We start from the raw sequence: 13,718 nt of genomic DNA, 5'->3' as shown, positions 1-13,718 counted from the left end.
CACCACCCTCTCGACTCTGATCTCCAGCATCTGCAGCCCTCACTTTCGCTAATGGAGATGGTGCCAACCCGGAGTGACACTGCTACACTGTACCAGCAGAGGGACCCAGTGAGCATCGCTCCACTTGCGGAGCTGCAGCTTCCCCCCAAACCTCACCCCTCCTTCCCCAGCTCCTCCCCAGCACCACCCGCCCATCTCCCCCAGCACCACCCACCCATCTCCCCCAGCACCACCCGCCCATCTCCCCCAGCACCACCCGCCCATCTCCCCCAGCACCACCCGCCCATTTCCCCAGCTCCTCCCCAGCACCACCCGCCCATCTCCCCCTCCTTCCCCAGCTCCTCCCCAGCACCACCCACCCATCTCCCCCAGCACCACCTGCCCATCTCCCCCTCCTTCCCCAGCACCACCCGCCCATCTCCCCCAGCTCCTCCCCAGCACCACCCGCCCATCTCCCCCTCCTTCCCCAGCTCCTCCCCAGCACCACCCGCCCATCTCCCCAGCTCCTCCCCAGCACCACCCGCCCATCGCCCCAGCTCCTCCCCAGCACCACCCGCCCATCGCCCCAGCTCCTCCCCAGCACCACCTGCCCATCTCCCCCTCCTTCCCCAGCACCACCCACCCATCTCCCCCTCCTTCCCCAGCTCCTCCCCAGCACCACCCGCCCATCTCCCCAGCTCCTCCCCAGCACCACCTGCCCATCTCCCCCTCCTTCCCCAGCACCACCCACCCATCTCCCCCTCCTTCCCCAGCTCCTCCCCAGCACCACCCGCCCATCTCCCCCTCCTTCCCCAGCACCACCCGCCCATCTCCCCCTCCTTCCCCAGCACCACCCGCCCATCTCCCCCTCCTTCCCCAGCTCCTCCCCAGCACCACCCGTCCATCTCCCCAGCTCCTCCCCAGCACCACCCGCCCATCTCCCCAGCTCCTCCCCAGCACCACCCGCCCATCTCCCCAGCTCCTTCCCCAGCACCACCCGCCCATCTCCCCAGCTCCTCCCCAGCACCACCCGCCCATCTCCCCCTCCTTCCCCAGCACCACCCGCCCATCTCCCCCAGCACCACCCGCCCATCTCCCCCAGCTCCTCCCCAGCACCACCCGCCCATCTCCCCCAGCTCCTCCCCAGCACCACCCGCCCATCTCCCCCAGCTCCTCCCCAGCACCACCCGCCCATCTCCCCCAGCTCCTCCCCAGCACCACCCGCCCATCTCCCCCTCCTTCCCCAGCACCACCCGCCCATCTCCCCCAGCTCCTCCCCAGCACCACCCGCCCATCTCCCCCTCCTTCCCCAGCACCACCCGCCCATCGCCCCAGCTCCTCCCCAGTACCACCCGCCCATCGCCCCAGCTCCTCCCCAGCACCACCCGCCCATCGCCCCAGCTCCTCCCCAGCACCACCCGCCCATCGCCCCAGCTCCTCCCCAGCACCACCCGCCCATCTCCCCAGCTCCTCCCCAGCACCACCCGCCCATCTCCCCAGCTCCTCCCCAGCACCACCCGCCCATCTCCCCAGCTCCTCCCCAGCACCACCCGCCCATCTCCCCAGTTGGATTGACAGCACGGTCGAGTTAAAACAACCAGGACCGATACCTGAAATTACAGAAAAGCCTCCCACCTAAACAAAAAAACGGAAATTCTTTTGGCAAACTGTCATAAATAGATGGTTACAGTAGAGACACAAATGTTGGTGTTTAAAATCAATTCCAGTCCCTTCTCCGATTGTCAATGAGCCAGAATCGACTCGATGACCCACATGGCCTTCCTCTCTGCTGCAATTCCCTCACGATTCTTCCTGGGAAGAGTGATGGGACATCCAACACCCCAGACATGTGGAGACTTCGGAAGTTTATGGTGTATTTAAACATTGTTACAAACACATCTGATACAAAATAAATAGCAGTGAGCCAAGGAGATACATGCAGCTTCATTATAAATGGGATGTAAATCTTCAGATTGTTAACTGTCCTCTGAAACAGCTGAACGAGATACGGAGTTGTACTGGATGCTACGAAGCCTTAAAATCCTAACGAACGTCAGAGGGCGAGTGCCCAAATTGGGAGAGCTGTCCCACAGGTTGGTGAAGCAACAGCCCACCACTGGGCCTGGAGCAGCCATCTGGCCCCAGCTTCAGTAATCCACCCATCCCGTGTGTCTGTTCATAGCCGTGTTGACAGGAGTGAATACTACACAGTCATCGGGGGGACAAATGCTATTTTCAATTTGAAAATACCATCCACCATTGAACCAGTAGAGTGTGGTCTAACAATCCCTCTGAACAGCATCCCAGCCAGACACCATATCCCATAATCCCACCTACCCCATGACTAATCCCGCTAACCTGCACAGCTTTGGACTGTGGGATGAAACCAGAGCACCCAGCAGAAACCCATGCAGACGCAGGGAGAAAGTGCAAATTCCACACAGATAGCCACCCAAGGTTGGAACGTGAAGCCGTGTTCCTAGTGCTGAGAGGCAGTAGTGCTACTATTGTTGTAAATGGGGCACAGCTTGAACAACCCAGAACTGGGTACTGAGCTGCTCTGAATCTAACTCTGATACTGATAGCCAAACACAATGTGTAACCATAGCTTGCCATATTTCCACCGTATCCTTGCCATCACGCCAGAGACTGACCCAGGTTTAATGGAGAGTGCAGGAGAATAACAGCATGAGATATACCTCAAAATGAGGTGTCAACCTAGTGAAGCCAGAAAACAGGACAACTTGCCTGTTAACATTTTCAGTGATGGTCAGCATCCATAGCCTTTTGGCAGAGATTTGCTTTTCCAGAGTCACAGAGATGTACAGCATGGAAACAGACCATTCGGTCCAACCCGTCCATGCCGACCAGATATCCCAACCCAATCTAGTCCCACCTGCCAGCATATGGCCCATATCCCTCCAAACCCTTCCTATTCACATACCCATCCAAATGCCTCTTAAATGTTGCAATTGTACCAGCCTCCACCACATCCTCTGGCAGCTCAATCCACCCTCTGCATCTTAGGTCTCTTTTATATCTTTCCCCTCCCACCCTAAACCTATGCCCTCTAGTTCTGGACTCCCCGACCCCAGGGAAAAGATTTTGTCTATTTATCCTATCCATGCCCCTCATAATTTTGTAAACCTCTATAAGGACACTGCTCCAGGTTAAACAGCCCCAGCCTGTTCAGCCTCTCCCTATAGCTCAAATCCTCCAACCCTGGCAATGTCCTTTTAAATCTTTTCTGAACCCTTTCAAGTTTCACAACATCTTTCCGATAGGAAGGAGACCAGAATTGCACGCAATATTCCAACAGTGGCCCAACCAATGTCCTGTACAGCTGCAACATGACCTCCCAACTCCTGTACTCAATACTCTGACCAATAAAGGAAAGCATACCAAATGCCTTCTTCACTATCCTATCTACCTGCGACTCCACTTTCAAGGAGCTCTGAACCTGCACTCCAAGGTCTCTTTGTTCAGCCACACTCCCTAGGACCTTACCATTAAGTGTATAAGTCCTGCTAAGATTTGTTTTCCCAAAATGCAGCACCTCGCATTTATCTGAATTAAACTCCATCTGCCACTTCTCAGCCCATTGGCCCATCTGGTCAAGATCCTATTGTAATCTGAGGTAACCCTCTTTGCTGTTCACTACACCTCCAATTTTGGTGTCATCCGCAAACTTACTAACTACCTCTTATGCTCGCATCCAAATCATTTATGTAAATTACACAAAGTAGAGGACCCAGCACCAATCCTTGTGGCACTCCACTGGTCACAGGCCTCCAGTCTGAAAAACAACCCTCCACCACCACCCTCTGTCTTCTACCTTTGAGCCAGTTCTGTATCCAAATGGCTAGTTCTCCCTGTATTCTGTGAGATCTAACCTTGCTAATCAGTCTCCCATGGGGAACCTTGTCGAACGCTTTACTGAAGTCCATATAGATCACATTTATTGCTCTGCCCTAATCAATCTTCTTTGTTACTTCTTCAAAAAACTCGATCAAGTTTGTGAGACGTGATTTCCCATGGACAAAGCCATGTTGCCTCTCCCAAATCAATCCTTGCCTCCAATGACTTCTGGTTGAATTGCTTCCCAAACAGCCTGGCTTTAACGGTAAGACTTTGCTCAGGACTGCTCCACCAGAGGAGTAGTTTCTCCCCAATCTTCTCATTACTTTAAGTACTTCAAACAGCTTTCAACATTCAAAACTCAAGTGAGTGCAAGCTAGTGTTTTTTGAAAAGATTTGTAGGTCAGGTTGAGGTTCTGGATATAGATTCGCTCACTGAGCTGGAAGGTTCATTTTCAGATGTTTTGGCACTATACTAGTGATTTCCTGGGGTGAGAAAAAAAAACAGGAAATGACATCATCCACCCAAGGAAACCCAAATATATAAATGGAAAGCAGGAAACACCAGCAGTGCTTCATCCAGAGGCTCACTGAAGATGTTACCTAGTATGGTGACGAAACATCTGAACTGAACCTTCCAGCTCAGCGAGCAAAACTACATCCTGAGTGCAAGCTTTTGTAAAGTCATCTTAATTTAACTCTTCATTCCCCAACAGCTTGTAGTTTATTTCCTCTTTCTCTGGAAATTGTTCCAACTGTAAGAATCTAATTGGCAAATTCAGGCAGAGGACTCAATTTCCAGAGAACTGTCACTTTGTCAAGAATCCTGTAAGCTGCAGGCACAGACAATGTTATTTTTAATTTATGAATAGGTTGTAGGTGCTGCTGACTGGACCAGCACTTATTGCCCAGCCTTCATTGTCCTGGAGAAGGTGGTGAAGAGCTGCCTTTTTGAACAGCTATAGGGAGCTCCCGACATATTGTTATGCAGGGAATTCCAGGATTTTGACCCAGTGACATACAACGCAAGAACTGCATGATTTTTACAATGGCACCTTAGAGGAAGTGCGGAGACGGTGTATATAAAACCAACTACAACAGAAGAGCTGTCGATTGTAAAAGATCAGACAATGTGCCCATCTGAGAATTTGCAAGTTACTGGCAGCTAAAGCTTTGTCAAAAATAAAGCTTTTTCCCAAGTTCAACGTGGAAAGAGCAATGCTTACTTGTAATAATCGGAAATCTGAACCTTTAACAGGATGGGTCAAGCCCCCTAGAAACCCAAAATGAATAATCCACATCCCTATCATCTCTCAAACTGTTGTCAAGTCTTCAAATTAAAATTAAATGCTTCAGGTCTGAACAGTTGCAGTGATAATTTAGATTCAAGTCTTTTGCCATTCGATAAGGTAATGGCTGATTTCTGTCATTAAACTTCAGTTGCCCAACTATGCCCCATATCAGATCTAAACTGAGCAATTGAACCAGCATTATTTTCTGAAGAATGGTCACTGGATCCCAAACATTACCTTTGATTTTCACATTTCTAGGCCTGTTTGGATGATGATGTGTTTCCTAATTTCTCTCCTGAAAGACTTAGAGCCAGAGTCATAGAGATGGAAACAGACGCTTCAGTCCAACCCGTCCATGCTGACCAAATATCCTAACCTAATCTAGTCCCACCTGCCAGCACCTGCCCCATATCCCCGCAAACCCTTCTTATTCATATACCCATCCAGATGCCTTTTACATGTTGTAATTGTACCAGCCTCTACCACTTCCTCTGGCAGCTCATTCCATACACATACTACCCTCTGCGTGCAAAAGTTGCCCCATAGGTCTCTTTTATATCTTTTCCCTCTTATCCTAAACCTATGCCCTCTAGTTCTGGACTCCCCCACCCAGGATAAAGACATCGTCTATTTATCCAATCCATGTCCCTCAAGATTTTACAAACCTCTATAAGGTCACCCCTCAGCCTTTGATGCTTTGTTCAGCCTCTCCCTGTAGCTCAAATCCTCCAACCTTGGCAACATCTTGCAAATCTTTTCTGAACCCTTTCAAGTTTCACAACATCCTTCAGATAGGAAGAAGACCAGAATTGCACGCAATATTCCAAAAGTGGCCTAACCAATGTCCTGTACAGCCGCAACATGACCTCCCAACTCCTGTACTCAATACTCTGACCAATAAAGGAAAGCATTCCAAACGCCGCCTTCACTATCCTATCTACCTGCGACTTCACTTTCAAGGAGCTGTGAACCTGCACTCCAAGGTCTCTTTGTTCAGCAACTCACCTCAGGGCCTTACCATTAAGTGTATAAGTCCTGTTAAGATTTGCTTTCCCAAACTGCTTACCTAAATTAAACTCCATCTGCCACTTCTCAGCCCATTGGCCCATCTGATCAAGATCCCATTGTAATCTGATGTAACCTTCTTTGCTGTCCACTGCACCTCCAATTTTGGTGTCATCTGCAAACTTACTAACTGTACCTCTTATGCTCAAATCCAAATCATTTATATAAATGACAACAAGTAGTGGACCTAGCACCGATCCTTGTGGCACTCCACTGGTCACAGGCCTCCAGTCTCAAAAGCAACCCTCCAGCGCAACCCTCCAGCACCACCCTCTGTCTTCTACCTTTGAACCAGTTCTGTATCCACATAGCTAGTTCTCCCTGTATTCCATGAGATCTAATCTTGCTAACTAGTCTCCCATAGGGAACCTTGTCGAACGCCTTACTGAAGTCCATATAGATCACATCCACCATTCTGCCCTCATCAATCCTCTTTTTAAAAACTCAATCAAGTTTGTGAGACATGATTTCCCACACGCAAAGTCATATCAACTATCCCTAATCAGCCCTTACCTTTCCAAATACCTTTATATCCTGTCCCACAGGTTTCCCTTCCACAACTTGCCCACCATTGACGTCAGGCTCACTGGTCTATCGTTCCCGGTTTTGTCCTTACCACCTTTCATAAATAGTTAGCACCACATTAGCCAACCTCCAGTCTTCTGGCACCTCACCTGTGACTATCGATGATACAAATATCTTAGCAAGGGGCCCAGCAATCACTTCCCTGGCTTCCCACAGACTTCTAGGGTACACCTGATCAGGTCCTGGGGATTTATCCACCTTCACGTGTTTCAAGACATCCAGCACTTCCTCCTCTGTAATCTGGACAATTTTCAAGATGTCACCATCTATTTCCCTACAGTCTATATCTTCCACGTCCTTTTCCACAGTAAATACTGATGCAAAATACTCATTTAGTATCTTCTGAATCTCCTGTGGCTCCACACAAAGGCCGCCTTGCTGATCTTTGAGGGGCCCTATTCTCTCCCTAGTTACCCTTTTGTCCTTAATGTATTTGTAAAAACTCTTTGGATTCTCTTTAATTCTATTTGCCAAAGCTATCTCATGTCCCCTTTTTGCCCTCCTGATTTCCCTCTTAAGTATACTCCGACTTCCTTTATACTCCTCTAAGGATTTACTCGAGCTATCTTGTCTAAACCTGACATATGCTTCCTTCTTTTTCTTAATTAAACCCTCAATTTCTTTAGTCATCCAGCATTCTCTATATCTATCAGCCTTTCCTTTCACCCTGACAGGAATATAATGTCTCTGGACTATTGTTATCTCATTTCTGAGGGCTTCCCATTTTCCAGCCGTCCCTTTATCTGCAAGTATCTACCCCCAATCAGCTTTTGAAAGTTGTTGCCTAATACCATCAAAATTAGCTTCTTCCAATTTACAACTTCAACATTTAGATCTGGTCTATCCTTTTCCATCACTATTTTAAATCTAATGGAATTATGGTCGCTGGCCGCAATGTGTTCTCCCACTGACACCTCAGTCACCTGCCCTGCCTTATTTCCCAAGAGAACATCAAGTTTTGCACCTTCTCTAGTAGGTAGATTAGATTCCCCTCCAGTGTGGAAACAAGCCCTTTGGTCCAACAAGTCCACACCAACCCTCCAAAGAGTAACCCACCCTGACCTATTGCCCTCTGACTAATCCATCTAACACTATGGGCAATTTAGCATGGCCAACCCACTTGACCTGCACGTCTTTGCCCTGTGGCAGGAAACCGGAGCATCCGGAGGAAATCCACGCAGACAAGAGGAGAATGTCAGTGTGGAGTTTGTACAGTTTAAATTACTTACAGTGTGGAAACAGGCCCTTCGGCCCAACAAGTCCACACCGATCCGTCGAAGCATGACCCACCCAGACCCATTCCCCTACATTTACCCCTTACCTAACACTACGGGCAATTTAGCATGGCCAATTCACCTGACCTACACATTTTTGTACTGTGGGAGGAAACCGGAGCACCCGGAGGAAACCCACGCAGACATGGGGAGAATGTGTAAACTCCACACAGAGTCGCCTGAGGCGGGAATTGAACCCAGGTCTCTGGTGCTGAGAGGCAGCAGTGCTAGCCACTGTGCCACTGTGCCACCCAAGGTTGGAATCAAACCCAGGTCCCTGGTGCTGTGATGTGTCAGTGCTAACCACTGAGCCACTGGGCCACCCTCAGCTACATACACATACTGAATTAGAAAATTGTCTTGTACTCACTTAACAAATTCCTCTCCATCTAAATCCTTAACACTATGAGAGTCCCAGTCTATGTTTGGAAAGTTAAAATCCCCTACCATAACCACCCTATTATTCTTACAGATAACTGAAATCTCCTTACAAATTTATTTCTCAATTTCCTGCTGACTATTGGGGGTCTATAATACAATCCCAATAAGGTGATCATCCCTTTCTTATTTCTCATTTCCCCACAAATAACTTCCGTGGATGTATTTCTGGGAATATCTTCCCTCAGTTCAGCTGTAATGCTATCCCTTATCAAAAACACCACTCCCCCTCCTCTCTTGCCTCCCTTTCTGTCCTTCCTCTAGTATTTGTATCCTGGAACATTAACTTGCCAGTCCTGCCCATCCCTGAGCCACATCTTTGTAATTGCTCTGATATCCCAGTCCCATGTTCCTAACTTTGCCCTGAGTTCATCAGCCTTCCCTGTTAGGCCCCTTGCATTGAAATAAATGCAGTTTAATTTATTAGTCCTATCTTGTTCTCTGCTTTGACACTGCCTGCCCTGACTGTTTGACTCGCCCTCGTTCTCAACTGTAACAGTCTCAGATTGAAATCTTTCCTCACTAAATCCTCCCGAGCAGCTCTAGCAAATCTCTTGCCAGTATATTAGTCCCCTTCCTATTTCGGTGCAATCTGTCTTTCTTGTACAGGTCACCTCTACCCCAAAAGAGATTCCAATGATCCAAAAATGTGAATCCTTCTCCCATACACTAGCTCCTCAGCCATGCATTCATCTGCTCTGTCCTCCTGTTCCTCCCCTCTAGTTCGCAGCACCAGGAGTAATCCAGATATTACTACTCGAGGACCTCCTTTTTAAATTCCTGCCTAACTCTCCATATTCTCCCTTGCTCTTGTAAATTACCTCTAACTGCCACTCCAACCGATCCATTCGATCTGATAGGATTCACAACAAATGGCATTTATTGCAGATATAATCCTCAGTAACCCATAAACTCCCACATTCTTTCAATCTACAGACCCAGGAAATAGCACGGTCTTATTCTTCTAAAAAACACTGCTCCAGGTTAAATTAATACTTATGGCTTATATTTTAAAGCTTAATCAAGAAAAATATCTCAATAAAACATATAATCAAGAAAGAACCCACTCTACTCACTACTGCAGACTTATTGTAAGGCTACACTTAAAAATATCCACTTATCTGTTTCTGTGCTGTGACCTCTGCCAAACAGGTTTCTCCAAGATTAGCAGAAAACTATGGAAAACAATAGAAAACTATTGTTAATTTTCCCAGACCCACTCCGATGTCCAGCAATACATGAATTCAAACAGCAAAGGCAGTAACTGCGCATGTTCACTGTTGTGTCAGTTAGCAGTGGGTTTCTTTATCCTCTCTCTCCTGCACTGACCTGACCATGTGTTGCCTTTGTCTGTTCCTCTCCCATTTAAAGGTGCTAGCATTTTGACTTTTTCTTTTCTCCAAAGTTCCAAAACAATGCAACATGCTGCTCATGGAATTCGAGGAAATCACCTCCAACACCTAAAATATTTTTATTTACCTTGAGAATTTATAGCTAGGAGAATCTCGTCCTGGATTAGAGAAACAACAGAGCTGAAGGTAATCATGCCAATTTGAATGCATATCCAAGATTTTTTTTCCCCAATACTACATGGACTTGGTGTGGGTAAAGCAAAGGTATTGCATGTGCACACCCTCTCACTCAGACAAAATTCTGTTAAAATCACAGGAAAAATAGTCAAACATATCTTTGCAGAATAAGAAGTGTTCAAGACCTCAGAGGTTTGTTCCAGGGATGATGCTGGATTATTCAAGCAGCAATAAATACATCTCTGGGTCAGTATTATTTGAGACAGAGGTTCAAAAACGTAATGACATTGTTGTTAACCACATCAATCTTGAATAGCTTTGGAATACTCAATGTCTATGTTTGTTTGAAAGTCTGCATCATTCCCAGCAGATAGAAACTCTATGCTCTGTCAGTCGTACAGTCAGAGACTGAACAAACATTAAGTTAAATTTAAAGCATGCCATCCTGTGGAAATGAACCCCAAAGAATGAAAAACATTGCTCTAATTTAGCCAATCGAACAAAGAATCCAACTTCACCATCCATATGCTGTATCTGTTAGCAAATTAAAGCAGAAAACTGTTGGAAACACAAAGACCAGCCAGCATCAGTGGAAACAGAAAAAAGCTCATGTTTCAGACAAATGAACTTTCCTTCTTTCCCATTTCCAATTCGTTCTCTGAAGGTCCATTGTTGTTTCCTTACGAAATATACCCATTACTTAATGGGGCTGAAGAGTTTTCCACCCTCCCACAGAATCTGCTCTATCCCAACACTTTGCAGTCATGAGCTTGCAAATGTGCCTCTCCATACCAATGAATTAAAAAGGAAAGTGAAACAAATCCACATCCTATTTGAAGACATGGATGTGATGAACTTTCAATAGATGAGTTATTCCCTTGTCATTCACAGTGACAGCTTTACAATATTGTAGGGCATGGAAATGTAAACATAAAATTACATCGAGATGTGAATAGATTACTTGAATGGGTAACACTGTGGCAAATGAATATCAATATCAATATGGACAAATTATAGGGTTGTTTTGGTTGGGTCATTAAAAATCTATGTCTTGTGAATATACTTAATCAGTAATGGAATCAAGGGTTATGGGGAAAGGCAGGAAAATTGAGTTGATTGCTGAAATGACAATGCTTTATTGATATTGAGAAGCAAATCTGAGCTATATCAGAGGCCAGACAGAGTGTTGATGGACAGTCACTCTCCTGATCCTGGCAAATTCCTGCTGGTCTGAGGCAAATCTATTACATACAATGATGGGAGGGAGGAGGAAGAGAATGGGGGAGGGGGGGGAGCGTGGGGGGGGGGGGGGGGCACTGCCTTTTGTACTTGTGCAGTAATTACAGAGAAACAAAAAGAGTTACAGAGTTTAACTCAGACTGTTGGTCTTCATATACTTTCATGGACAGGCCAAAGTTTAGCATAATTTATACCAACACTGCAGAGATATTGAGGGGCTGCGAATGAAAATAAATAACACAATCTGAAGGACAGCAATCTCGAAAAACATAAGCAAGGCCTCGGAGCCTCAAGGATCTTTTCAAAGTCACTCAGAACAGAACCTCGTTTCCAATATAAATCTCAGGAACAACACAAGGCCAATTAGCCCTTTACGCCTGTTCCCCCGTTTGGTTAGATCGTTACTCATCTGCAGCTGAACTCCTTTTACCTACCTTGGTTTTATATATATTCTTCCTCTACAAAAGTATTAATCCTGACATTAATGTTTTCAGTTGATTTGAAACCATAGTTAACCAAGTTAAGGATAGCATCAAATTGGAAGAAAAGTCAGACAATGAAGCCAAAATTTATGATAGACCAGACGATTAGAAAATTTTAAAAGCCAAAGAATGACCAAAAAAACCAGGAGAAAATAAATGATAGGAGCAAATGTGCAAGTAATAGAAAAATGTGCAGTAAAAGCTGCTTTAACTGTACAAAAAGGAAAAGAGAGGCCAAAATGAACATAAGCCTGTGAGAGAACAAGGCTAGGAAATAGTAAAGGGGAACCAGAGATGTCAGAATGTAATAAATAGTTTGCATTAGTCTTCACTGCAGAGGGCACTAATGGGACCATCAATGGGTGGGACTGGGAATAAATAGAATAACTGACTATCACTAGAGAAACAGAACTATACTAGAAAAATTAACAGGTCTAAAAACTGATAATTCCATGAACCTGATGGGTTACATCCTGGCACTGTTACAGAGGTAGATAAACTGGCATTATCCTTCCAACCACTCTTCATCAGCAATCTCATCGGCAAAAACTGCCATTTTCTGCCCAGGGCACTATCTCCATGTGCTCCATTCACTACCACCCCCACCGTGCCATCAGTATAAATACCACCCTTTCCCAGCTATTTTCACTTATACAGTCACGGAGATGTACTATACATTGGTCCAACTAATCCATGCTGACCAGATATTCAAAATTAATCTAGTCCCATTTAACAGCATTACGCCCATATTCTTCCAAACCCTTCCTATTCATATACCCATCCAGATGCCTTTTAAATGTTGTAATTGTACCAGCCTCCACCACATCCTCTGGCAGCTCATTCCATACACACACCACCCTCTGCGTGGAAAAGTTGTCCCTTAAATCACTTTTAAACCTTTTCTCTCTCAGCCTAAACCCATTCCCTCTGGTTTTGGACTTTCCTGCCTTGGGGAAAAGACCTTCCTTATTTACCCTATCCATGCCCCTGTTGGGGAGATTTCACTGCGGTGTTTAATGTAGGGCTAGGGAGGGTGACACTTCCAGCCCTGAAATGGTTAACAACAGCCAAGTGAGCTGCTGCAGGCGATTGCATGACTGCTGGAGCTTGTAAGGGATATGCATAATGTTAATTAAATCTTGGAGCCTGTAAATACCAGCCAGTATCAATTGCCCCATCGAAACTCGGGATTAATAAAGAAACTGATCGGAATCTGTAACTGTTAGACAAGTGTGAATTGCTCTATCGGAACCTGTAACTAGTGAGTGTGAATGGCTCTATTTAAGTCTAAAGATGATAAGTGTAATTGACAATTTAGTTAAACTAAAACTATTGAAAATGGCTAGCCTGTCAGACGCATAGTAATTCCTTGACACAATGGACTATTGAATACGGGATCGGAACCGCTCCCGGGGATGGCTGAGCCATTGTCAAGCACAGCAGGAGCTGGACAGGCACTTCGATGCGGCCAATAGGAGGACGGATCCCCAGCGCGCGCAGATGAATGGACCAATGGGGAAGGCGAACTGACCGGGGACTCCAGGCAGCGCGAAGTATAATTGTGTCAACTTTGAACGGGAAGGCAGAACGCCTTCTCCAACGAATGCATGCTTGTAGATTCGTTGTATCAGTTAAGATTCTGTGAATAAACTGCTGTCTGCGTCTAATCATAGTTGCCAGTGTGAGTCTCTCCTTCCAAAAGAACACGCAAAGACGGGACCCTCCGGGTCCGTCTTAACACCCCTTATAATTTTATTAATCTCTCTAAGGTCACCCTTCAGCCTCCAACACTCCAGGGAAAATAGCCCCAGCCAATCAGCATCTCCCTATAGCTCAAACTCTCCAACCTCTGAAGGAGGATCCCTGGACTCAAAACATTTTTCTCTCTATGTTGTTACCTCACCTGCATAGATATGAGAAAGTGCTGAAGAAGCTAAGGGGTCATCTGTTTATGAAAGGAGGTGGAATTGCTTCAAA

The 13,718-nt window shown here is 46.2% G+C and overlaps 1 protein-coding gene across 1 annotated transcript; it reads left to right on the top strand.

The window, feature by feature from the left end:
* Window positions 1-51: 51 nt before the first annotated feature.
* Window positions 52-11,078, top strand: LOC148138619 (uncharacterized). The gene is made up of 3 exons (XM_087981459.1): window positions 52-205; window positions 646-694; window positions 727-11,078. The coding sequence occupies exons 1-3, from the start codon at window positions 52-54 to the stop codon at window positions 1,616-1,618; spliced, it is 1,095 nt and encodes a 364-aa protein (XP_087837585.1). The 3' UTR covers window positions 1,619-11,078.
* Window positions 11,079-13,718: the final 2,640 nt, after the last annotated feature.

The sequence above is a fragment of the Chiloscyllium plagiosum genome, unplaced genomic scaffold, assembly GCF_037043375.1.
Source record: "Chiloscyllium plagiosum isolate Xiang-an unplaced genomic scaffold, Cpla_swu_hap1 HiC_scaffold_39, whole genome shotgun sequence".
NCBI classification, from domain to species: Eukaryota; Metazoa; Chordata; class Chondrichthyes; order Orectolobiformes; family Hemiscylliidae; genus Chiloscyllium; species Chiloscyllium plagiosum.
This window is presented reverse-complemented; position numbering and strand designations above follow the sequence as displayed.